The 27944-nt window shown below is 44.0% G+C and overlaps 1 protein-coding gene across 1 annotated transcript; it reads right to left on the bottom strand.

Annotated features, from left to right (window-relative positions):
- Nucleotides 1-768: 768 nt before the first annotated feature.
- NR6A1 (nuclear receptor subfamily 6 group A member 1) lies at nt 769-27944 on the bottom strand (the record flags this gene model as incomplete). The annotated part of the gene is made up of 8 exons (XM_070430031.1): nt 769-1147; nt 3034-3186; nt 4931-5052; nt 13830-14084; nt 15753-15977; nt 17276-17430; nt 21436-21491; nt 27698-27944. Coding segments are annotated over 8 exons (1302 nt in total), but the record flags the coding sequence as incomplete, so codon positions are not given.

Genomic DNA, 27944 nt, shown 5'->3' with positions numbered 1-27944 from the left:
CAAAGGAGGAGTGTTTATTCTTTTAGCAGTCTGAACTTTGTTCCACTACCCCTTGAAGAAAGCAAGGTGACAGGAAAATGCATCAGTAGTGGGCACCAGAATTCAGAGCATGGCATTCTGCTTAGCTGTTTTTTTCAGAGGGCCAATAGGAAGTCAAATGTATAAGGGAGGCAAGGAGTCGAAGGAAGGTAGGCCTTGGTAGATCCAGGTAAGGAAGCTAGGTAGCTGGGAGTCCCAGCGGAGCTGGCAGGCAAGTCCAAAGGATGACATGATTGCCAGGACTTTGCTTGGATGAAGTCAGCAGTGGCAGTGGTGTTTCAGGTGGTGGGGAGGGGGCCCCACAACATGGTGTGAGAGCAGAAACCCTTCTCCCTGAGGCCTTGTGTGGAGAGAGGACACCTAACTTAAGATTTGGTTGCTGTGCCCCACTCTCAATTTTCATGCTTTCCAAAGGAAAGAGATATTCTACATCCTCCTCTCCTGCCTGGGGCCCCCACTTTGCTCAGAGAACCTCCTGGCACCACTTTGCCCTTTTATGGTGTGTGCTTTCACCTGGCAATTCTGTGGCTAGAAAAAGGCAGTTTGCTCTCTGACAGACAAATGCACGAGTCTGCTGAGAACATGTGGAAAAAGGAGGCATGGTCACACCCCTCCCTTTCCACTGAGGTAGTCGTCTTTGTCAACATTATGGAAATAGTCATCTCAGCCCATCCCACCCGCCCTCAAATTACAAAAGAACTATCTCTAAACAATGACAACACTGTTACATTAAACATCTTCACATTCTGTAAACTGCAAGGAAATGCATCGGCTGCATTCACACAAAAGCATGTGCATCATGTTGAAGGCCATACATTCAACTCTGTCGTGAAATAAATATATAGAAAAATGAGCTTAAAAAAACAGACAAACAAACAAACACTCTTCTTGCTATGGAGGCAACCGGAACGCTGCTGCCCCCGTAGCCTCCACCTTGGTCTCTCTGGCTCTTTCTTCTGGAGCCTGTCCCGCCCACCCAAGGCTTTGTGGCTGGCCTGAGGAGGGGTGCCGGGAACAGCTCATTCCTTGCTCACACTTGTCTTGCAGGAATGCAGCACCACCTTGAAGAGGAGGGGCAGCTGCTCCAAGGGCACATTCACCATTTTTCCTGGGGACAAAGTGGGAAGAGAAGAGTTAGCAGTGGCCGCTAGTGGAAGAGCATGTCCCTCGAGTTGGGCTGAAGAGCAGATGTGGCCTTTTTGAGTGACTGGGGCAAGGAAAGTACAAGGAGTATCACAAAGACACAGACTGGCTAACATCCTGATACCCAGGCCCATTTTAGGGCCCGAGGTGAAAGTTATAATCATTGCTATTATCCAGGGAATACTTACTCTATGCTGGGTGCTTAAATGCATCATTTCACTTAATTCTCATGCTATTTCTGTGCGACAGATATTACCTTTTATCCCTATTTTACAGATGAGGAATCTGAAACTGAGAGGGATTCCTAGATGTCCTCTTAAAGCCAAAATACCACGAGAAACTTATATCCTGTTTTCTCTTTTTTCCTGATGGACGCTATCATTCTATAAAAATTGCTTTTCAGAGTAGTATAACGGGTTAGTAAAAGTACTGAGAAATCCAGGGTTAAAAAGGACCTACAGGTTTCGTTACTGGAGGCCTTCTCAGAGCACTCGGTGTGCTAATGTACACTATAAATATTGGGCTGTGGTTCTCCTGGACGCACCGAGAGTCACCTGAGGAGTTAAAAATACTGATGCCCAGGCCCCCTCATACCCACTGAATCAGGCTCTCTGGAGGTGTAACCCAAGCTTGGGTATGTCCTAAAAGCTGCCCGCTGAGCCCAAGTGCTGCCAGGGCTGAGAAGCCGGCTCTGTGGGGAGGGGGGTAATTACTATTCTCCGTTTATTTAAGAGAGTGCCTGATGAATATCTCATTTGGTAGAATATCACTTTGAAAATGCTGAGACAGCCGAAGCCGGTTTGGCTCAGTGGATAGAGCGTCGGTCTGTGGACTGAAAGGTCCCAGGTTCGATTCCGGTCAAGGGCATGTACCTTGGTTGCGGGCACATCCCCAGTAGGAGATGTGCAGGAGGCGGCTGATCGATGTTTCTCTCTCATCGATGTTTCTAACTCTCTATCTCTCTCCCTTCCTCTCTGTAAAAAATCAATAAAATATATTTAAAAAAAAAAAAAAAAAGAAAAGAAAATGCTGAGACATAAATATCAACACATCCTTAAAATTCTAACAGCTGAGCTCCAGTTCACATCTGTAGATTACTCTGGGCCCAAAAAGTAGAATAATTTCTACTAAAAAAGTTGAATAATGTCAAACTGAAAAATTTTCCCTTCAAACTGGTACTGCTTAAGGTGACAGGAGCAAGCTCTGTCTAGAGGTCCACTTCTGAGCACCCCCAGTCAGTGCTGGTGACTACAAACAACAATCTCTACCAATGAAGCTGAGCAGCAATGACAACCAAAACCAGGCCTTTACAGCTCAATGGCCTATTTAAATATCAAACTCAGCAAGGTAAGACCACAAAACACCAACAAAAATTCCTTTACAAACAAAGGATTTAAAAATTATTTTAAAGATATTGCTTTAAATGAATGATCCCCTAAAAACCTATAGGCAATTCTATGAAACAAAGTTAATGTTTAAAATCGAGATATAATTAATTCACATAAAATCCACCCTTTCACAGCTTACAATCCAGAAACAGTTAACTTGAGAAACTCCGAGTCATAATATCACCAACCACCAGCCTTGCAGAGCGTGTTCTGAGGTTCAGTGATAAAGGCCACAAAGCACCCTGCACAGCATAGGTGTGAGGAAATGCTAGATCCTCCTCCCTACAGAGAAAACTCGCGCTTCTCGTTACATCGCGGACTAAAACCGAGGGCAAGGGTAGTACTGCTTTTATGCAGTTGGTCTTGGGCCTGGAATGAGGATCTGAAAACACTGCTTGTCTCATTCTCTTCACAAGCTAAGAGAAGCAAGGAAGGGTTGGAAAGCCAGCACCCAGAATGTTACCTGCAATATACCGAATCTCAGGTAAGCACATCATGAGGTCAGGAAATCGGTTCGGCTGATGTGTGTATTTATATTCAGTGAAATCCTGGCAGATGTACCAGTATCGCTTGTTCAGCTGTTCCAGCTGAGAGGCACTGGTCAGACCCCTGATATCTGGGAAGAGAACCACACAGGATATGAGAGAGTTTTCTAATGTGGAGGAAATACCAACTTCTTGAATAGATACATATTTCAGTTAGAAGTTATTAAACACTGCCACATAGAGGATCTGTTCTCTTTCTGACATGAAGGAACAAAGTTCTAAATGAGGGGAGAGAAGCAGATAAAGAATAAAAAATATACAGGACAATCACTAGACTGAGCCCCCTGAGAACTAAGTGGTATCTTTCTCAACTTCATACCTGGCTTCCCAGTACAGGGCTTGACACAAACAGGCACCAGTTGATGTTGAACCACTCAATATCTGACAATCTACCTTTCCTAATTTATCCTTCACAGTATCTTTAAATTTGCCCTTTGTTGGAGCCAATCAGGAACTTTGATGACACCTAGACATTCATGCTTGTACATATACTCACATGGTCTCCTGGGTTTCTGCTCATACTACTCTAGATAGAGTTCTCTCTCATTTCTTTACACACACACACCTAACCCCTTTTTTATATATAGATATCCTATATAATATATATGGATATCCTATATAATAGAAGGGTAATATGCAAATTAACCCTAACAGCAGAACAACTGGTCGCTATGACACACACCAATCACCAGGGGGCAGACACTCAATGCAGGAGCTGCCCGCTGGTGGTCAGTGTGCTCCTACAGGGGGAGCGCTGCTCAGCCAGAAGCTGGGCTCCCGAACTGCGAGAGGGCACAGGTTGGGCTGAGGGACCCCCGCACCCAGAGTGCATGAATTTCGTGCACCGGGCCTCTAGTTCTACCTATAAATCCTTCCCAGCCTTTGAGGCCCTACTAGAATTCTCCTCCTCCAAGTAGGTGCTACTTCTCTCCCCCAATCTGAGGCTCCAATAATGTGTCACATGCCATCAGAGTATATTCTTGAAGCCAGGAACCTGGAATCTATTTTATTTTTCAATGTCTTTAATGGTCACCACAGGGCCTGGCCTCTGGGAGGCACACAGATCAATGTACGAATGGTGCAGAAGCAGGAGGAGGTGTTGGGGCGGGGGGAAGTAAGCAAAGAGGAGGGCCAAGAATCTCTGGACGGGGCAACCAACTACAGAACAGAGCACTTCAATGTCACAGGCAGCAAAAGAGCCCAGCTCTACTCAGAGCAGAGCACTCACACGCTGCTTTGGAAAAAAGAGAACACAAATTCTCCTTTTTACTCTGGTTACCAGCAGCTACCAAGCAACACTTAGCAGGTAATACTCCACGTTAATCACATCCAGCACACTTCTAGTTAATAGCTATGCTTGATATGCGTGTGTGAGCTTTGGTGAACCCCACTTTGCCCTGAAGGGGACTCAGAAGCATGCCAGCCTGTCGCAGAGGCCTTATCTCCAATAGGTTCATCAGTCACTCTGCTCTTCTTCAGTCACTGGCAAACTTGGTACATATTTTAAATGACGCATGTACTGTCCTTGGTGTCTGCATTGAATGCATTGAAAATGACTAAACAAAGCGAATCCTCTTCCTTCCGCTATGAGTTATAGAGACTGTGGCATTTAGGTTTGAAGAAAAACCCCAAAGCATGCCCTGCACTACAGAGGGGCACAATGCTGATAGGCCCTCTAAGACTGGTACCCATAAGGGGTGTCACATTCTGTGTGGCAGTCCTGAGGGGAAAGGGGGGCATGAAATGTAAGGGAAAATGTTCACTGGCAAAAAAAAAAAAAAAAAAAGCCCCTTCTTCCCACACCCAAGCACTCACCTTGATTTAAGAAGCTAATTGCTTTCATGCAAGCATACTCCTCATTGCTGACCTTTAGCTGATGGAACTTGTGATACAGGTAGATGAGCCGCTCGATCACCTCCATCCCTTCATCACTGAATCTGGGGAACAGACACAGGTGTTAACAGTGGGCTCTGATGCCAGCAGAGGTCAGGCCAGGGAAGGCTGGTTTCTGACAGCTCTGTAAGGCATCTGACATAGGAAAGAGGCTGAGCTTGGGAGAAATGGAATCCAGAACTATTAGTGAAGAACAGGGGATCCCTGGTTTGTCTAGAGGCCACGCAAGGCAGCTCATACAAGCTGTTATTCCTAAAGTCAGATAGGGTCGATCAAATCTAAATCCAGTTCCATCATGTAAAAGTTATGAGACCTTGAACTGGCTGGGTGACTCAGTTACTTGGAGCGTCATCCTGTACACCAAGCATGTCAAACTCAAAGGCTAACATGGCCAAATAAACAAGGTTTAAGTTTATGCGGGCCACACACACAAAAAAAAGCTTCAATTTTCATAGAAATATAGGTTTATTTCGATAGAGACATGCTGAATATAAAGGGCTGAAATAATTGTTAACATAAAATAATAGAACATTTTAATAAAAATTAATATTTTTTCTTGAACATTAACTTACCAGACACTAAATAACTGCACAAATTAATAAGCGTAACACAAATAAATCTATTTTTCTTGTTCTCTGAAAGCGAAGTATTTCCTGTTGTGTACACCAAACAAGTCAGTACAAGACTAATGACGTGGCAATTGGCTGCTAGTATTAGTGGAGAGAAATGGTGCGCCTGTGCATAAGGCACGTAAGGAAAATGAATGCAACACGATTATTAGTAATCAGTCATTAGCGAATGTTGTAGTTCGTTATTAATAATTACGTATAACGATATTGTAAAAATTAAGTTTTGAAATTTTTATTAAAACGTTTCTTATATATCGTTATATCGGCTCAGCTGCAAAAATATTTGTTGTGGGCTGCAAGCGGCTGGCAGGCTGCGAGTTTGACATGCTTACTGTCCACCAAAAGGTTGTGAATTCAATTCCTAGTCAGGGCACATACCTAGGTTGCAGGTTTGATCCTTCGTTGGGGCATGTATGGCAAACAACCAATAATGTTTCTCTCTCACATTGATATTTCTCTCTCCCTGCCTCTCTCTAAAATCAATAAAAGTATATCCTCGGGTGAGGATTAAAAAAAAAAAAAAAAGCTCTGACCCTTAGAAAGTAATTTGACCCCTCTAAACTTTGAGGTCCTTCTCTGTACAATAATCGTGCATGCCTGCTCAGGTAACAAGGGACAAAGGAGTTTGGGATGTAAGTGTGGAGAAATATGACATCATTAATATACTGCTACTGTTGAGATGCAGCTTCAGTTTCAGTGGCAGCTGCCTTGTACTCTATGCGAGCCTCAGCCACAATGTAGAAAAAGCTGCTGATTGTATTCATGTAGGTTCACTGTTTCCAGCAGGGCTGAGGGTATGCACAGTGACATGTTTTATTGGCATCCTTGACTTCAGCTAGGGAGGGAGGGAAGCGTTAACTGAGCCTCTGTGCCAGGCCAGTCTCTGTTCCAGCACTTTGTGTGCATTATCTCATTTAACTTTCTTAGGCCCACAGGTGAGATGAGATTATCATCACCCCTGTACAGATAAGAAACTGAAGTTCAAAGAATAGAGGGGACTGGTCCACAGCATGCAGCTAGGTGGTGGCAGAACTAGAACTTGGAACCAGGACCAATTTCCCAAGGCCTTGGTTTTTCAGGTATCTAAGGTGACATCCACTAGCAGAGAAGACTCAAAACTCCTTTCTTTACATTAAGCGTAAGCTCCCTGAGGAATGACCAAGTTTTAGGCAAAGGAGAGCCAGGATAGGGGACTAATACCCTGGTCATAGAGGGAAATATATATATTTATATGCCTAAGTGACCTTTATGACTGGTCACTATGATGTGCACTGACTACCAGGGGCAGACGCTCAATGCAAGAGCTGCCTGCCCCCCTGGTGGTCAGTGCGCTCCCACAGCCAACCTCCCCCGGTTCCTCCCCCTGCCGGCCAGCCCTGATTGGGACTGGGCGAGTCGGCTGAGGAACCATACCAGTGCACGAATTCGTGTACTGGGCCCCTAGTATCTCATAACAGAGATGGAAATATCACCAAACCAAGGAGGGGAAGGCATAATGGGAAAGCCAGCGTTTATGAAAGCTGGGGTCAGGCCAGCCTCCACCCTTCTAGGAGCATTCCAGACAGGTCTTAGATGCATCTCAGCCACAGAGATGCTCAGCCTAAGGCTGCTTCCTGGTAATTGTGTTCAGATCTGGTACTGAACATAATCATACAGCCCCATGCCAGGCAAGAAGGTCCTAACCGGGAAGGGTCCAGGACACCTGGTGATGTACTATTACTTTCTGCATTGACTTTGTAGGCTTTGCAGGGGATTGGCTTCTGGGGCAAGCCGACCATTTCTCTTCCCTGGGGAAAGCCTGGCTCTGGTTGGGGCCAGCGGCACCTGCACTTCTCAAGCACCAGGGGGAGCCGCAGCAGCAGCTCCTTCCAATCGGATCTCTGACCCTCAACCTCGAGGTTAGGCTCCTTGTCAGTCTGAGCTGGTGTTTCTTTCAGTCTGCTGATCTGAAGTTCGACGGCTGGCTCCATTCCTCTCTGACCCAACGGCTTTTATGACTTTATGATATTTTCCCAGACTGGCTGATAAGGCAAACTTACTAGGTGTACCGGTTAATAATGCGGATTTTTTTCAATACTAGTATATTGAATAACCACTGTAAATAAGCGTATCTACCACTGTACCACTTGTTGATTGATTGCTACTTGCCAGGCCCTTTGTTAAATAGTCTACATATGTTATTCCAGTGGATATTCCCAACAAATTCCCAAAATGGATGCTAACATCTTCCTTGTTCACAGTGGAAACAAAGGATCAGAGATTACTGCATTCTTACATTTTACCCTCCTGATAACCTGTGAGATATGTAATATCCCCTCAAGTTTGGGGAGAAGAAGCAGGAGATATACCTTCCCCAAGGTTACACAGTAACTAACTAAGGGGTGGTAGGCCAAGGTTTAAACCCAAGTTTTCTAATTCCAAACCTGCCATTTTCTCAGCACTACACTGTCTACTCCCTGATTGCCTTGCTCTTAACTGGTAACTACCACAGGGCCTCTGTGTTCCCACAGGAACTCAGGCAGGGCCCCACCCAGAACTGCATGCAGGGCTTCCGTGATGCACTGTGCCCAGGAGTGAGGATCCCTCATCACAGTACTTGGTTGGCTACTTCTGTTCTGGGGAGGAAAAGGTCTTTAGTGAAAACTCGCTCTAGTATCTGCTTGGAGGGGTGAGGCAGGGATGGCATGGGGAAGGGTATAAAAAAGGTGGGTGTAGGCTGAGCACCAGTGTCAGCATCTGTCTGGTGGCCGAGCAGTGTAGCAAGCAAAGATAACACTCGCCCTCAATCAGCAACCTCTTGCCCCAAGGGCTCACTCTGGCACTACAGCACCTGCAGGTGTGTGGCTACCAGCCAGACCCCTAGCCAGGAGCGCCAACCTGGTTCCTGGCCGAGTCTTGAACTAAGAGACACAAAGGAGCTCCTGAGTGTCTGGCCTGAGCATATGCCCCAGCTCTGCCCTTTCTCTTGGGGAAAGCACATATCTCTTTTCCAAATTTCTTAGGACCAGCTACCACCATGGACCTGCAGCAGTGGTGGGGAATGGCAGCCAGCCCAGCAGCCCCCACTCACTATCCACAGCCCGACTGCAAAGCTTTCCTCCACACCCGCATCCCACCCCTTGATAAACAAATTGTTCTCTGTTTCATGGGCCGGCTTTCTCCTGCAGCCGTGCCTCCTCCACATCTGCCCACTCCACAGTTCTAACGCCCCTGTATTCCCTGTCTACAAATTATCAGCATTCAAAGCCAGAAAGTTGGACAAAAACACCCATTCTTCTTCTGGGTTCCCATTACACAAGCATGCGAGGACAAGGAAAACATTCCTGTCAGGATCCCCCAAACCACTGGACCATTCAGTCAGCAATTGAAGCTGACACTATCTAAGTTATGTCCCATTAAGGGGCGGAGAGGGCAGCTGTCTCTTTTTCATTCATCTAAAAGCACCTAACTCCCGGGAGCAGTCACCAGCCACAACCCTAGAGGAACTGCCTCTGAGCACCCACACAGACTACAGGAGCAAAAGTAAGACTGTAGCCCAGGACACACCCCAGAGTGTCACACTATTGAGAAGGTTAATGAAGTTAGTACAGGGTAATGGCAAAGAGCCTGGGCTTTGGAGCACAACAGATTTAGGTAATAATCTCAACTCCAGCTCTCTCTAGCTTCCTAACCTTGAGTTTTCACCTCTCTGAAACTCATCTAAGGAACTGGAATAATATTGGTGCAGCCTCTTAGGGTGGTGTGAGGACTAACATATGTTGTAAAATATGTTTGTAAGATGGAATTTGGCACAATCAACAGCCTATAATTCTTAACTATTACCATTATTAATAGCATCAGCATCAGCGCTCCCATGATCGCAGCAAAAAGAAAAGCGTGTTTCCTGAATCTTAGAGCCAGGGTCTGAGCAGGGAATCTGGGAGGGGCCGCTAGTGCTCCTGAGATACAAGTGCCCATTAAGGCCCATCTCGTGCAAGGCATCTTCTCGTGAGAGTGAAGGAGTCTTGATTAGGGCCGGGAGCAGTCACTGGCTGGTGCTACAATCTGCTTTAAATCAAATTCACCCAGGCTCACTGTCTGATAACAGCCTGATTAAGGAAAATGGGCACCATAAATTTGATTCAATATTTGAGAAGAGAAAAGGAGGTGGTCATGCATCATCTGGGAAAAACCTTTTCATGACAGCAGGAACTCACTTGCACTCAAGTTGTGCAAAAGTAAAGGCATTTTGGGGGAGTGGGATAGCGCAGAAGCTGGCGAGGTAGGAAAGAGCTATGGCCAATTATAGATGCCACACCCTGGGTTTCTAGCAGAGAGGGGACTGCTTTACAGTGATGAACTTGATTCCAGAGGTTCTCATGGCTCCATTTCCTCTGACCGCTTGGGCAGTTCCACATGCATCTCAGATTCAACAGACCCCAAATCAAATTCAGAGTGGCTCATCTCTCAGCCTGTTCTGCTCAGGCTCCACCATCTTGGCTAAGAGAGTGGCAGTATCCCCAACTTTTTTGCTCACTGAAGTCCCACTGACTTTGCCTCTTTGCCATTTCCTGACCCTGTGCTGCACTATTCCCATAGTCCCTGCTGCCTTGTCCAGGCCTTGCTTTCTTTTACCTGGGCTAAGGAACAGCCTCCCACCCAGCCACCGTCCTATAGCTTTGTCCATACCAATCCATCCTGAGCTTTACAGTCACAGAGCTTCCTAAAATGCAATCTGACCACATAATTACTCCACTTAAAAGTACCCTATGACTCTCTCTCTCTCTCCCAATTTTTTCTGGGGGGGAGGCAACCAAAATTTTTGGTGGCCTTAAAAAAAAAAAAGTATCCTATGACTTAATACTAACCATTTACACAATAAAATCCAAATTCTTTAGATTGGCATTTGAGCATCTTTATGACCTGTCTTTTCTGTACCTTTTTTTCCAGTCATTTCTTCCCTCATTACTCTATGCTCAGATACATTCTCTCTATACCCTAATCCACAGGACTGCTTTTGGCTCCCTGAACAAAGCAACTATCCAGGACCGCAACTTAGAGGACTTTGCTTTACTGTCCTCCTTCCTCCTATTCTCTATAATCTACCAAGAAAAATCACACTTAAAGATGCAGCCCAAATGTCTTTTCTCCTGGGAGCATTCTTTGATAAAGCAAGTAGAGGACTTACTCCCTACAGATTCCTATCTTTGCTTCCAGCCTAAGTCTCGGCTTGTCTTTTTGCCATGTGATTGAGTGTGCCGGAGGGAGGTGCGCCCCAGTCCTGTGTAGAAAAGTGTGGGAACTGGAACTCTCTCCAGCTTTCATTGACGAGGGTATCTTTTCTTCCCTCTTTCTTGGTGCTCTGGAATCCTAGTTTATGCTTGTACACTATCTTCACTTGCCCCTCAAACTCCACCAGTATCACCCGAGATTACAGACTGTATCTGCTCTGTGTCTCCCAACCCCCGACACCAAGAATAGGGGCTCTCACCTCAGAGTCCGAAACCGCGTCTGCATCATCGTAATTCCCACACTCCCCCCAACACACAGGAGGTAGAACTCACATGTTGCAGTGTAACTCGAATTTTTTCCATTGAAGGCTTCCATAATTGAGTAAGAATCCTAACAACAAATCTATTTCTTATCCTTGAACCCACTTGAGAACTCAGCAGCAACATGTATTCGAGTCAGGATTGTTCAACAGAACTTTCCGTGGTGACAAAAATATTCTATATCTGTACTTTCCAAAATAATAGCCACTGGCGACATGTGGCTATTGAGCACTTGAAACTGTGACGAGTGCAAATAAAGAATTCACTTTTTAATTTTAGTTAACTTCAGTTTAAAAAGCCACCTGAGACTAGCAGCTACTACTACTGGACAATGTAGCTCTAGATTCTCCTTGGTAAGGAGCCTTCCTAGGAAATAAGCATTTCCTCACTAACTCAGCTGCCACTGGCCCCTCCCTTGCTCTTGAGGTACAAGGAATTGGATGCGGTGAAATGGAGTGCCTTAGGAAACTCAAAGCCACAGAGAGCCCTGCACGACCAGTGATCCCTGCCAACCTGCAGAAGGCCTAGGAAAACCCATCACTCTAGAGCAGCGGTTCTCAACCTGTGGGTCACGACCCCTTTGGGGGTCAAACGACCCTTTCACAGGGGTCGCCTAAGACCATCGGAAAACACATATATAATTACATATTGTTTTTGTGATTAATTACTATGCTTTAATTATGTTCAATTTGTAACAATGAAAATACATCCTGCATATCAGATATTTACATGACAATTCATAACAGTAGCAAAATTACAGTTATGAAGTAGCAACAAAATTAATTTTATGGTTGGGGGTCACCACAACATGAAGACCTGTGTTAAAGGGTCACGGCATTAGGAAGGTTGAGAACCACTGCTCTAGAGGGAGCAGAACCCACGGACTCACTTTGTAGACAATCCCAGGATGCACTGGTGGATTCCAGACAAACTGGGGACAGGGCTTGCTTGGCCAGCTCTGCAAACCCTGATATATTAGAGCAGGCTAACTGCTATCCAAACACTCAGTCAGCCCCAAGTTACAGAGCAGGAGATAGGAATCTGTTGGAAACAATGAATTAGAGGCTCAAGACAAGGGGTTAGGTCATTTTCAAAATCAGATGTATCTTTTTACAGGACAAAGTGTCAGCTGGGTTCAAAACTATGCCATTTATAGATCATTCTGAAGCCAGTAGGCATCACTGAAAAGGAAATATTAGAAAACAGGGAAGATAGTCAACACTCCCTCCCTCTGCTGTGCACAGGGCTTGAGGGGGTTGGAGCTTTGCTTCCAGCCTAAGTCTCAGCTTGTCTTTTTGCCACGTGATTGAGAGGGAGGTGCACCCCAGTCCTGTGTAGAAAAGTGTGGGGACTGGAACCCTACTCTCTCCAGCTTTCATTGATGAGGACATCTTTTCTTCCCTCTTTCTTGGTGCTCTGGAATCCTATGACTTCCATTATTTTAAACTAGAGGCTCGGTGCACAAAATTCATGCACTGGGCAGGGGGTAGGGGGTGGTGGAGCAGGAGGTCCCTCACCTTGGCCTGTGCCCTCTCGCAGTCTGGGGCTCTCATAGTCCGGGGACCCTCGTTCCTCACCGTCCGCCTGCAGCAGAGGCAGGAGAGGCTCCCACCACTGCCGCTGTGCTTGCCAGCCGTGAGCCTGGCTTCTGGCTGAGCGGTGCTCCCCCTGTGGGAGTGCACTAACCACCAGGGGGCAGCTCCTGCATTGAGCGTCTGCCCCCTGATGGTCAGTGCGCATCATAGCAACCTGTCATTCCGCAGTTCGGTCGATTTGCATATTAGGGTTTTATTATATAGGAGGATTGTCCAATAAAGGTAAATTATTAACATGTCTTTTTAAGCTTTATTTTTCATGTGGATAAACTAATAAGCCAGAAAGTTGTAGCAACAGATCACTTGTCCTGATTTTGGGTGTCACCATGTGATCCAGGTCTCCAGAGTAAGTAAAAGACCTGCTCTACACAGGGAGGTTAGAAGGATCCTGGCTAGCTGGGATGAGACTTTATGCTAGAAAACATTGAGGAGAACCAACAGTCTCCCAGCCCCATGCTCTTATCATCTCACTGCATCTCAGATGCAGTAAAGAACCTAAGCTTTGCACAGGCACAGGTTCAAATCCAGGCTCAGGATTCAAACCCAAAACCTTCAAGGGCAGGTCTCTCTGAACTTTAGTTTTCTCATCTATAAAACAGGCATAACATACCTATCATGCTGGAGGCTGTGACAAACATGGAAGACAATCATATAAAGTGCCAAGCCCAGTGCCTGGCACACAGTAGGTCTCACCCTCCGATTGTAAATTATATCTCAGAGCCTCTCACTTTATAAGCAAAGTTTAGATTTTTGTTTCTCCCAGATACATGATCTTACCTCAGTAACCCAGATGTGATAAAAATAACAACTTAGCACTCTGCTAAGCTTTGCTGCACAATATCATTTATTCCTCAGAACTACCTTGTGGGGAAGTTGTTATTATCCCATTTGTTATTTGTATGATTATCCTATTCTATAAATTCAGGACCTGAGGATCAGAGACTTGACCAAGGTCACAAAGCCAGTCAGTGGCAGAGTAGGGCTTTAATGCTCATCCTTTGGAGTGCCAGGCAAGCCTACTGGCAATGGTTTGGTTGCTTGGGAACTGCTCCCCAGCAGCCCTCACCTGTGTAATTCTTCATCAGAGGGTGAATACTTGGCAGTGACATCAGCCAGCTCCCCAAAGATCTGCTTGCTGTAAACGGTGAGGGAGGACAGCAGAATTAATTCCTGCCATGTAGAGCTCAGGAGGCACGTGCAATCCTTGATTGAGAGCTCGCAGAAGAAAGGCAGTTTCTTGATCCAGGCAATCTGCCTAAAGAGCAGCTCGTCAGCCAGGCGGCAAAGCAGGGCAAACAGCTCCGCCTGGGTCACAGCATATCTAAGGTGTAGAGACAGGGGAAAGTCACTTCCAGTGGCCAGAGGGTGAGGAAGTGGGCACAGGGAGAAGAAACTCCTAGGGCACAGAGGGCACAAAGGGGTTCTGGTAGTGGGCTCCTTGCCTATCCCCGTGAATCTCCAGCTCCAATCAATTCAGTCTGATAAAGGGGCAGGACTGGGGCCAGCAGCAAACTCAGGGCCAGAGAGGCAGGTTTGTGAGAAAAGGTTGCTGAGGGGGAACGAAGGCTCAGAAATGTGTGCAGTTACCAGGGATTACGACTTTTAATGTTGGCGTCTACTAATGCTTCATGTGTTAGAGAAAATTCCTAGTCACTCCTGCACTATTTTGGTAATGAGGGCTCCAGCTCCATTAGGGGAATCTGGTGCCCACCTAATACAGTCTGGCAGAAAAATGAGCCTGGTGCCAAATGGCTGAGAAAGACCAGAACAAGTTCCGAAGCTTTTCCTGCTCTCACTGCACCCCCTGGTGGTGAGAGTTCAGGCACTAGAGCAGTGGTTCTCAACCTGTGGGTCGAGACCCCTTTGGGGGTCAAATGACCCTTTCACAGGGGTTGCCTAAGACCATCGGAAAACACATATATAATTACATGTTATTTTTGTGATTAATCACTATGCTTTAATTATGTTCAATTTGTAACAATGAAAATACATCCTGCATATCAGATATTTACATGACGATTCATAACAGTAGCAAAATTACAGTTATGAAGTAGCAACAAAAATAATTTTATGGTTGGGGGTCACCACAACATGAGGAACTGTATTAAAGGGTCACGGCATTAGGAAGGTTGAGAACCACTGCACTAGAGTCAGAGCTGCTCAGCCATTCTAAGCTAAGGCAGGAGGGAAAGAGCAGGGCATTTCTCAGCTCTGGGCCGGATGACACGGGGGTCCCAGTGTGCTTTCTCTCAAGGCCCCTTGGCATGACTCTTCCCCACACCCACATGTCCAGATTTATAAATTTTTTGTGTGGCCTTCTTCTAGGGAGAGACTTGAATTTCCTCTTTGAAATTAGAGACTAGCTTAAGAAATCTCAGGATACCTTCTGGAGGGTTTCTAAGCTTGGAAATACTCAAACAGCATATGCTCCAGGCCAAAGGAGTAATGGGAACAGCAATGGGTAGCCTAAACGCTGAACTATTATCCATTCAGGTAGAGCTGACAGAGGAGTGAAAGAGTATTTTCTTCCATCCATCCAGGCCTGCAGAGAGCACATGGCACCAGGCTCCATGGGTATTTTGGCTAGGGATGCAGACAGGCTATAACCAGTTGGTGCCTTCAGTGTCTGGCTAAGGAGCCTAGACTTGATGTATGATTATACCCAGAATTATAGCTCATCTCTCGCTCAAGTGCTCAGACCCATTCCAGGGCCTGGCTTATCTAGGCCTAAGCAGAAACAAAAGCCATTTATTCCCAATTCCCCAGGGATTGATAAATGGCCCCAATTCTATAAGAAAAGATGCTCAAGAGAAAAATGAGGGACCACTGACTTCAAGGATAAGCACAGATTTGCCCTCTAATACCGAGTCATCACTCACTATTCCTGACATATTCTGAAGCCTGGGACAAAGCAGGCAGAGAGGAAGGTGGATGTAGGGTAGGGAGCATTTTGAAGCTGCAAGGGCTAAAGAGGGCAGGGCTCACTCACCCATCTTCGATCAACATGGGTGTGCCCAATGGCTCCAGGTCCTCAGCTGACACCAGCTGCTGAATCAGACTGTATGACTGGGGATCCAGGCTGCGAGCTTGTGGGGGCAGAAGTGGCGAGTGGGCAGAATAGCTAAAAAGGTGCGGTATGTATTGATAGTTTGGAGGCACAGACATCCCCATGTACTGCTCCCTGAAAGCCATGAATCCATTTAGTTCCACAGACCTACTGGAGAGAAGAGTCTCATGTTAGTCAGAAGCTGGCAGGGTCTACTTCCTCCCTAAAGGGAATGAGCCAGAAGGTGGCTCAGGTGTTCTTTGCCCATGCAGCCTGTCTCCATCAAGCCGGGGACATAATGGTTACATGCACCTGTCCTCTACTAGACAGGGACTCTGTGTGTGTACGTATGGGTTACCACTGGACACCCAGGAACTGGCAAAGTAGATATTGAGTAAATATTGGCTAAATGAATTCTTCATACAGGTGCCACGGTTAGAGACTGTTTAATGGATACCAACAGACTATGATGATAAAGGTGAGTACTTTGGTTTTTGCTGCTAAGAAAACTGAAGAAGAGACATGCTAACGCCTTGCCAGGCCACAAACCAAAGCCAGCACTTAGCAAACAAATCTGGCATGTGGCAACAACTCCCCAAACATTCAAAGGAAAGAACAAACTAAGGAACAACTGAATGAATAAAGGTTACAATATGAAGAGAAAGGCAGATTCTTATCTTTCTTTTACCTGTTTTTGGAGAAATATAGCCACTCTCAACCAATTTTTAAAAATCCTATAGTTTTACCTAGATGCACCTCCTGTAACAGGATCAGCACACTACGGCCCATGGCCCGTTTTGGTAAATTAAGTTTGACTGGCACACAGCCACGCGTTCACTGACATACTGCCTCTGGCTGTTTTGCACTACGATGGCATAGTTGAGTAGCTGAGCCCAGACTGTAGACCTGAGAAGCCTAAAATATTTACTGCCTGGCTTTTATAGACAGTTTGTTGATCCCTTTTCTGTAAGAGAGGTTTCTGGGGGAAAGAATGCCTTCTCTGGTAGCTGATGGCTGTATTTCACACCTAACAACTAACTTAAGGTACCATTATTGAACCAAAAGTCGCCAAATTGGTATTCCAGCAAGTCTTACTAGGTTAAAAAGTTTTCCCTATTTCTTAAAATTTATAAAGTGAAAAGCTTCACTCTTGCGGAGGCAGAGAAATTATAACTGCAGTGTGGCTTGTTTTATTTCAGTGATAAAGTAAATGAGAGAAAATAGCTACATTTAAAATGTTATACTGTTAGGTAAAGAATGTATGTACCCAGGTTGCATTTATCAGTCTGTAGGAGAGACCTGACATTTTCAAGGTCCTTAGCAAAAATGGGTTGTGAAATGATGAACCCTACCCCAAAAGACTGAGGAAGTAAGGATACAGTGACTGGGACAGACTGGCAGGAATACCCAGCACAGATGGCTCCATTCTCTGGGTGATCTCTAGATGATGCTGGGATGAAGCTCACCTGGAGGACATAGTAGAGCCTGGTGAAGGCTGGTTGCTCTCTGAAGCCCTGTTCCCAGGGGAACTGTGGTCGCTGTCACCATGGTTGCTCCAGTGATTGGCCTCTTCCTCAAATTCCTGCCCAGACATGATCCTTTCAATCTCTTCCTCTGATATCTTTGAGAAGAAATTGATACATGTTAGATTGGGTGTTCAGGATTCCTTCTGTTCTTTCAAGACTGAGAACTTATTTCAACTTCACGGGGATTCCCAAACCTTCTAAAGAGAAATGCAGATACCCCCATACTTCCCTCTACCCCCATTCTCCAGGCTCATCACTAATTTACGATGGCCTGGTTGCTTGCTTCCCAGCACCATAGTTCCCCATAGCCTTCCTCTTGCTTATTTACCTCTCTCAAGCCATAAAGCCTCTAGGTTCTTCATCACTCCTCTTTGTCCTTGAGTCTATTCTTTCCTACCTCTGAATTGCCCCTCTTCAATAATAAAGTATTATTTGCCCTTTAGGACCCAACTCAAATGTCACTTTCTTTGTGAATCCTTCTATCACTACACCTAGACAAAATTTTAGGCCCTTTTTCTGTCCACTCATAATTCCATGCATTCTGAGAGAGGGTTCGAATAGCATAATGGTTAAGAGTATGAATTCTAGAGTCAGACCACCATTGTTCTAATCTAGTTTCTACTTCTGCCACTTTCTAGTTGTACAATCTTGGGCAAGTCATTTAATTATTTGAACCTAAAATCCTTCATATATATGGTGGAGAGAATAATAGTATCTATCTCAAAGGATTGACGTGAAGATTAAATTAGTTAATACATGATCACATGTTTAGAAAAGGGCCTAGCCCATAGCAATAATTATGGAAGGCTGACAATGATATCTTCATCATTAGTGTTATTTTTTATAGCATTTATGGTAATGAGGCATAAAAATATCCTCTACAAGACCTGAGACTATGACAGGATTTTAAAAACAATAACTAAGTACTCAATAAATGCATGATGGGTAACTGAACAAGTGCTCACTTATTAAGTACTGACCACAAACCTTCACGTGGATATTCGTAGTAAGAAAGCTCAGATAAATGAATTGATTTGCCCAAGATCACTGGCATGCCCATGCTTGGGCAGGAGTTTGAGGAAGAGGCCAAAATATCCAAGTATTCAGTCCAGTGCTTTAGCTGCTACACCATATAGGGAGTAGATAAACACTTCTATAAAGTGTCTAACCCTTACTGGCTAACCTCAGCCTGCAGAAGGAGAGTGAGTGCTGAAGAGGAAGGGCCAGATGAATTTTTATTTCTTGTTCCTATGAAAAGAATGGGAGGACACTGTCTCCTAAGTCTGTCTAACTCATACCCACATAATTCTTGGCTCCAGGAGCCTGTAAGGAAACTTTGAGCTGTTCATAAATACAGGTGGCATTTAGAAGTGAAAGCACAGCTGGCACACAGGAATTGGAGGGAAAACAAGTAACATTTAACTGGTGTACAAATTGAGTGATTGGTCTCAAATGGCTTGGATTGCATATTGAATTGGAGGGGTTGTCTTTCTTTATTCAGTCATATGTTGCACACACACACACACAGACAAACCCAAAACCTTTCCTCTTAAGGTCCTTAGAACACTGAAATCACTGTTTGCATTTTTTAAGACATGTGAAGACAGATGGTGCCATCAAACTACAGATATCTACTGAGGCCCAGACTGAAGCAGTCTCAAGTGATGGTGGTGAGAGCAAGAACAGAGCGCGGTGGGCATGGAATAACTTGAGCTGGGTAAAAAGGGCCAGTCCTGGTAACATCAGCTTATTCCAGCTGAGAGTCAAAGTCAGCCTGCACCCAACTCTCCCATAGGACACTGGGAAATCACTGATGCATTAAACAGGGGATGGAACATGTTGGGAATGCTTGAAGCTGGGTTCAAATTTCATCTGCAATTAGACTTACTGCTGGGCAAGTCACTTAAGTTCTCTAAGCCTCAGCTCCCTCCTCTTTAGCAGATACTAGAGATAATACAACCTTCCTCATAGCTCAGGGTTCCCTCACAGAATGCTGTGGTAAAGAAATATGCAGGTTTGAGTCAGATCGATTTGGGAGGTTAATCTAAGATAAGTTATAAAGTGCGTGTGCATAACAGGAGTCAATAAATGGAAATTCTATTCCTTATTTTTAATTATGCTTAAACACAGTTAAGAACTTGGAAATCACAGCTCTCTCTTTCTAACATACCCTCGAAACAGTAAAAGAGTAAAAGGAAAATTATATGTCCAGTATCAAAAAGTCAAAGGCAGTGACAGATGAAATAGGTTTCTCTAACATCAGTTCCCTTGATTCTAAATAGAGTTTGGAGGTGTAAGGAGAGCAACACAGGGTACTCGCCCACAGTTAACCTCATACACAATGGTGAAAAACTGAAAGTTTTTCCTCTAAGATCAGGATCAAGGCAAGGATGCCCACTCTTAACATTTCTATTCAACATAGTACTGAAAGTCCTAGCAGGGCAACTAGGCAAGAAAAAGAAATAAAAGACATCTAAATCAGAAAGGAAGAAGTAAAATTATCTCTGTTTACAGATAACATTATCTTCTAGGTAGAAAACCCTAAAGATCCCACCAAAAACCTGTTAGAACTAATAAAAGAATTCAGCAAAGTTGCAGGATACAAAATCAACATACAAAAATCAGTTGTACTTTTACACTAATAATGAATAAACAAAAAGGAAATTAAGAAGACAATCTCACAAGAGTATCAAAAGAATAAACTACTTAGGAATAAACTTAACTAAGGAGGTGAAAAGCCTGCACACTGCTGAAAGAAATTAAAAACATAAATAAATGAAAAGACATCCTGTGCTCATAAACTGAGAGGTTTACTAGATTCCATGCAATCCCTATCAAAATCCCAATGGTGTTTTTTTGCAGAAATAGAAAAAACAATCTTAAATTCTTATCGAAGTCCAAAGAACCCCAAACAACACAGCTAGAGGCCTTACAGTTCCTCATTTCAAAACATATTGCAAAGGTATAGTAATCAAAACAGTATGATACTGGCATAAGGACAGACATATAGACCAAGGGAACAGAGAGAAGAGCCCCAAAATAAACCATGCATATATGGTCAAAGATCTTTGACAAAGATGCCAAGACTACACAATGGGGAAAGGACAGTCTCTTCCACAAGTGGTGTTGGGTAGACTGGATAGCCATAAGCAAAAGAATGAAATTAGAATCTCATCATACATAAAAGTCAGCTCAATGTGAATTAAAGGTTTAAATATAAGACCTGAAAATATAAAACTTCTAAAAAAGCACAAAGAAAAAGCTTCTTGGCAATACTTTTTAATTGATTTGAGAGAGGAAGGGAGGAAGGGGGAGGAGAGAGAGAGAAGGGGGGGGGGGAGGGAGGGAGAGAGAGAGAGAGAGAGAGAGAGAGAGAGAGAAAGAAACATCGGTTTCACTTACTTATGCATTCTTGCAGTACCCTGACCAATGCTCGAACCCGAAACCCTGGCGTACTGGTGTGACACTCTACCCAAATGAACTACCCGGCCAGTTGAATATGACACCAAAAGCACAATCAACAAAACCAAAAACAGGTAAATGGGATTACAGCAAACTAATACACTTCAGCAAAATAAAGGAAACCGCCAACAAAGTGAACAGTCCACCTACAGAATGATAGACAACACCTGCAAGCCATATATCTGATAAAGGGTTAATATCCAAGATACACAGGGAATTCCTGCAACTCAATATTAAAAAGAAAAACCAACAACCTTTTTTAAAAATGGTCAAAAGACTTTAATAGACATTTCTCCAAAGAAACCATACAAACAGCCAACAGGTATATGAAAAGATGTTCAACATGATTTGAAATGCAAATCAAAACCTCAATGAGATATCATGGCATACCTATCAAGATAGAAAAAACAGGAAACATATGCTGAATAGGATGTGGAAAATTGGAACCCTTGTGCATTGTAAGGTGGGAATGTAAAAATGATGTGGCCACTATGGAAAATGGTATAGAGTTTCTCAAAAAAATTAAAAATAGAACTACCATATGAACCCACAATCCCAGCAGCAGATGAGAGGATCAAGGTAAGCATCTGGAACCCTGGGCTTCCAGGATGGATCACAGAGTGTGACCGAGAACTCACCTGGACTGGCCCAATGCTCTTATTCCGGCCTCCAGGCATGCCATCTTCTCTGATTGCTGAAGGGAGACATAAGCAAGAGTGAGACGCATGCCCACAGAAGTCTAGGCATGAAAAGAGAACTTCTTTAGCCAAAAGCACAGGGTAGTAATTAGTGAAGCCAAGATTAAAACAGGTCTTTCTGGTCAAAGCACATACTCTTATTCCAGCCTACCTCATAGCAGATACTTTTGGGGCCCCAAGGTGCCGGGTACACATTATACACCCTCTATACATTCAATATGCTCAACCAAAGTGACTGCATTATTAATAGTCCCACAGTTACAAATATCCCATCAGGATGACACATCTGAAGACTTTGGTAAATTCAGGAGAGGAATAGAAAGAATATTTTCATTCTCAAATATTTTTTATTTCCAGTGTGAGTTTGAGTCATTTGTTGAATGAGAAGAATGCATTTTTTTATTTACTTTTAAAAAAATTAATCAGAATATTGACTTTCATCGTTCCTCCCTATGAAGGCAGTCGGTAGAGTTCCCTTGCCATTGATTTTCCACTCAGGTGATTCAACAAAAGGAAAAACTTATTTAGCATTTTCTTTTTTTCAAAATATATTTTTATTGATTTCAGAGAGGAAGGGAGAGAGAGATAGAAACATCAATGATGAGAATCATCGATTGGCTGCCTCCTGCACGCCCCCTACTGGAGATCGAACCAGCCACCTGGGCATGTGCCCTTGAGCGGAATTGAACCGGGACCCTTCAGTCTGTAGGCCAACGCTCTATCCACTGAGCCAAACCAGCTAGGGCTATTTAGCATTTTCTAACTGTAAAAAAGCATCCTTTAAATAGTACTAACCTCATTAAGAATTACAACTACTAATACTATTACTATCATCATTGATGGAGCACTTATTACGGGGGTACAGAGAAGAAACCCTTAATTTGCAATAATAGCCTCTGGTGTCTGGAAAAGCTTCCTAAAAAAGACAACTGCTAAACTGAATCTTAACAGATGATCAGGATTTATGCAGGCAAGGGAAAAGGTCTCCAAGTTGAGTGAACAGCACTGCAAGCTGCAAGGAAGCATGGAATGCTCTTTCTGGGAATTTCCAAGTGGTTCAATCTGGATGGATGAGGAGAGAGAGAGAAGGGTAGCAAGAGATGAGGCTGGAGAGGCCAACTAAGGCCAGATCACAGAGAGCCTTGATTGCCAGGCTCAGAGTATGCCCTTTAGCAGAGGAGCCTGAGGATGACAGAATGCAGAAAAGGGATGAGGTCAGGCTAACATTTTCGAAAAATCCGTGATGGCCACTGTGGAGGGTGGTTTGGAGGGAGTAAGGGGATAAACTAATGGCATCATATGAGAACAAGCTTTTTTTTAAAAAAATACATTTCTTTACTGATTTCAGAGAGGAAGGGAGAGGGAGAGAGAGAAAAAAACATCAATGATGAGAGAAAATCATTGATTGGCTGCCTCCAGCACGTCCCCACTGGGGATTGAGCCCACAACTCAGGCATGTGCCCTCGGCCGGAATCGAACCTGGGACCCTTCAGTCCAAAGGCCAACGCCCTATCCACTGAGTCAAACCAGCTAGGGCTGAGAACAAGCTTTGCTATAATATACCTACTTGAAAAAAAATTACTATGAAGAATGTAGAAAGTCCTTGGGGCAGGTTTGGTTACCTCAAAAGGTGAGGGCTCCAATCGTAACAACACTCAGTACCTGTGGTAACTGAAAGGCTGCCCGGAAGTTCGTTTTCCTTAAAGCAGACGTCATTCTTGGTATCCCTAGATTATACACTTCAGAATTAGACAAGTTTGGGTCTAATCCTGTTTCTGCCTTGTCTGTACATATAGATAAATTTCTTCACATCTCTGAATAAATAAAACTTCAGAATAAATAAAATTTACTGAAGAATAAAGAGGGGCTAATGAAGCTTTTTTTATGGGCTATTGTAAAGATTATATATAAAACAATACAGCTCAAGAATCAAGCATACAGCCTGGCTTATATAGTAGATACTCAGGAACTAATCCTTCCCTCTCCCCAGCCTCTTTTCTCCAAACAGAGGAATTAAAAAAACCAAGGTTCCATTCTCAACTTTGCTGGAGCCTTAGTATCTTCATCTGTGAAATGGAGGCAACACATAGTCTTTCCTGCTGTGTATTTGGAGGGGAAAACATACATAGCCACATACATAGCCTATGTTAGAATCATACCTGGTTGTCTGGGAGCCCTCTTTCAATGCTCTAACCACTAAGCTACCTGGCAAGGCCTATCCAGGCTCACCTTACATTTTCCCTGCCTCAGTCCTAGAATCAATCAATTCTCCAAGGATTCCTTTTATTGATATTTAGAAACCAGGCCTGGGTGCTAGGTATGCTCATTGCTACTGCGGTATCACTGCTTTAGCCACTTTCAGTGGAGAGCTATATATATGTATACCAACTCACGCATCTCCACACTTTCTATCTGTATTTTTATCAATCCACCTAAGCATGATTCCATGTTGATCCCTCTGATTTCCATCTGGCACCAGAGGTTTCATTCTATCCTTCCCCTTTCCTGATTTATCACTTCTTTTTCTGATGTTAGAAACCTGACTTTCATTATCTACAATATATTTATTTACTTGTCAGTTCAACCCTAGTTCCCAAATAAAGTAGTGAGAACTCTGAGAGAAACAAATTTACAAACTAGGGTGCTTTGTTTGTATGGGGTTCTTTTTGTCTTCAACCTTACAGTATAAAATCAATACACTGTTTTATCAAGGTCAGCTCCTTTCTTCCCATTCCCTTCAGTTAGATTCATTTGTCACAGTCTGCATTTCCTCCCACACCCAGGTTACTTTAAAAAATAAACAAACCAACAAACAAACACGACATACAGTAAAATTTATGGTGTATAATTTTATAGGTTTTGAAAAATGCATAAAACTATGAGTTGAACATCACAGTTCCATGCAGGACAGTTCCTGATTCCTTAAATATTCCCCAAAATATTCCAATGGCAACTTTAATTCCACTTTCCCAGCACCAACCAGGAGGTGGCAGGGTTTCCCTCTTAGAGGAAGCCTTTACCAGGCAGCTGAGCCTGCTTGCTCAGCAAGCGAATGGGCCTGGCAGGCAGCTCCCATCCCTCCCATCCCTCCCATCACTCCAGTCATCTTGCTACGGTTACAAAGGTTAAGAGGTTAAGCTCCTTCTTTCCTAAAACAGGTGAGTTTGGCTGGAAGCCTCAGAATCTCACACGCCAACCGAAAAGCCGGATGATTCATTTTAGTCAAGAAGGCAACCCACAAATATGCTTTGATAAAATCTTCACAGTGAAACAAACAAAACCCCACCAAAAATCAAACAAAAAAAAATTTTTTTCACAGTGAGGGTAACAAAGGGAGATAAAAAAAAAAAATTGGAGACCACCACCAAATCAGGCAAAGGTGGGTAGATGACCACAAACTCTCTTCAAGACATTTCTTGTTTGATATTGGTGGCTAGTGTGGACAAAAAAAGGGATTCTATGGAAAGTAACCTCACAAGGTGATCTGATCATAAATTCCTAACTGGGAAGGTCATGGTGGGTAGTCACGTCCCAAGCATATTACTTCTTTAGTAAAAGATTTATCTTTGCCTTAAGCAAGCCCTGTCCATTGTTTCTGTGCATCTAGGTTACCACACCTTTGAAATAAACTACCCTCAAGAGAGCACATAATCTTAACTACCCTGTAATCTAATCCACATGACCACCCTGAAGACAGCGCATAATCTTAACTGCCCTGTAATCTTCCTTACATTCCCTTCTCAATCTCAAAATGCATAAAAGAAACAGCAAACTGTTGTTCTCCAAAGCACTGACCTCTCTCAGTCTGATATACCTGCTTCCAGGTATATTCTCTTTCTGGCTCAAATAAATTTTTCTGAAAATTCTCTACAGATTTGGCCATTCTTACATTGACACCACCACTAAACTAATATCTGGGGTAAATCATTTTACCTTCCTAAGCTGCACCTGTAAATTGAGGGTAATAGTTAATAAGAGGGTTGGTTGTGTGTATGAGGTAATACATAGAAAGTGCAGAAGAGTTTCTGGTACATACAGTGCTCATAAATATTAGTATTATAAATAAATGATTTAAATTTATCTCAATGACCTTCTTCTATATCTTTTACCTTTTTTCATGATGGCCAAATTTTCAAAAGGTTCTTCTTACCCCACACACAATAAAAAAAAAAGCAATCTGGCTCTGGCCAGTGTTGCTCAATGGTCAAAGCGCTGGCCTAGGCACCAAATGGTCGCAGGTTAGATTCCTTGTTGCTGGTTCGCTCTCTGCCCCATCTGGGCATGTGTGGGAAGCAACCAGTCGATGTGTTGCACATCGATGTTGCTCTCTCTTCTCTCTCTCTCTCTCCCCCCCTCCCTCCCTCCTCCCTTGTACTCTCTCTGAAAAGCAATGGAAAAAATATCCTCAGGTGAGGATTAACAACAACAAAAAACAAAAAACCCACAAAAAAACAATCTGGATGCCTGCACTCATTAATGCTATAGATCAGCGGTTCTCAACCTGTGGGTCACGACCCCTTTGGGGGTCGAACGACCCTCTCACAGGGGTTGCCTAAGACCATCGGAAAACATACATAATTACATATTGTTTTTGTGATTAATCACTATGCTTTAATTATGTTCAATTTGTAACAATGAAATTGGGGGTCACCACAACACGAGGAACTGTATTAAAGGGTCGCGGCATTAGGAAGGGTCACTGCTATAGATCAATTTGACCAGTTCACGAAGTCAGACTAACTAACCCCCACCCCTGCATACTAATGAATCCCTAACACCTTGCTGGGTACTTTTTATACATTGTCACATTCATTCTCTACAGAACTCTGAAAGATTAAGTATTATCAGACCATATTACAGGGAAGATAACTGAGCATCAGAGATAAAAAACAAACTAACTGCCCAAGGTCACAGAGCTAGTCTGTCACCACCCTCTGCCTCCAGAGCCTCCATTCTTTCCACTGAACTACTCCTCTCCACCATCAATGAAAACATCCTACAGTTGGGACACTGGCCCTCTTCTGCATCCAAGTTCTCTTTGGGTGATTTCTACCCACTAACAAAGTCTTCCCATTTCTATGCCAACAACTCCATCTTGCAGGCAGGGCTTTTCACCTGAGTTCCAATTCTAGATGTCCAATTTCCTTGGTGGACATCTGTATGTGTCCTTCTAGGGAACCTCAAACCCAGCATTAGCAAGGCCAACATTTTGCCCCACCTTGCTTTTTCAGTCTGACTTTTTCTCCTGGGAGGGTCAGTGCTATTTTTTTAAAATATATTTTTATTGATTTCAGAGAAGAAGGGAGAGGGAGAGATAGAAACATCAATGAGAGAAAATCATTGACCAGCTGCTTCCTGCACTCCCCCTACTGGGGATCGAGCCGGCAAACTGCGCATGTGCCCTGACCAGGAATGGAACCATGACTTCCTGGTTTATAGGTCAACACTCAACTACTGAGTTACTCTGGCCAGGCGGGAGGGTCAGTACTATTAATCCAAATCTTCAACTTCAACTTTTGCTGCTGCCTAATAGCCAGTATGTCACTAGCTCCTACCAGATGAACTTCTCCTACATCCCCCCCCACCCCAAGTCCTTCATACCTTTCTTTTCACTCTCTAAAAACTTTCAAGGTGACTTTTCTTCATCTCCCACCCAATCCATTCTTCAAAGCTGCCCTCTGGATAAATCCTCTTACAATACCCATTAATTTTGGTCATCTCTGGCTAATGACTCTTAGAAAGCTTCCCAACAAATCCCAAATTCTTCACCAACATGGTCACAGACTCCTGAGCATACCTAGCCTCTAAGTTTGCCATGATTCTAACAAACAAAATGATAGCACAGTCAGAGGACCCACTACCTTCTTATCTTTCATCAAAAATCCCACTTCCTGTCATCACACCCTGCCAGGAGAACTAGTGGAGCAATATAAACCCCAGTTAGTACTTGATTGTTAACTGGGGTCTTGCCACATGGAGCCTGTGCATTCTCACAGAATCCTTAAAGTCTCACGAGTCTTTATCCCCACATAGTCTGGGAGGTCCCTGTAGGCAGGAACGGTGTCAGATTCATTTTTGGGTTATGAGTATGGGCCTGGCATATAGTGCAGGCTTGGAAATGAATAACTCCAAGGCTTAAAGCTGACACGAAAGGTAAAGTGATGGATGAAGGGTGGATAGTAGAGCCACAAGCACCACTCACCCTTCCGGTTCATCCCCATCTGGAGGCATTTGAGCAGGCGGCAGTACTGGCACCTGTTCCTCTGCTTCCGAGACATGACACAGTTCTTTTCACGGCTGCACCGATATACCCGCTTGTTGCAAATGCTCCGCTTGAAAAACCCTTTGCAGCCCTCACAGGAGATGATTCCATAGTGCAAGCCTGTGGCGCGGTCCCCACAAATGAGACAGGTTCGTTGTTCAGCCCGATCATCTGGAACAGAAACTGA

Source organism: Myotis yumanensis, unplaced genomic scaffold (assembly GCF_028538775.1).
Source record: "Myotis yumanensis isolate MYYU_CA2020_CCGP unplaced genomic scaffold, mMyoYum1.0.hap1 SCAF_12, whole genome shotgun sequence".
NCBI classification, from domain to species: domain Eukaryota; kingdom Metazoa; phylum Chordata; class Mammalia; order Chiroptera; family Vespertilionidae; genus Myotis; species Myotis yumanensis.
Note: the sequence above shows the minus strand (reverse complement) of the source record. Positions and strands in the feature narration are given on the sequence as shown.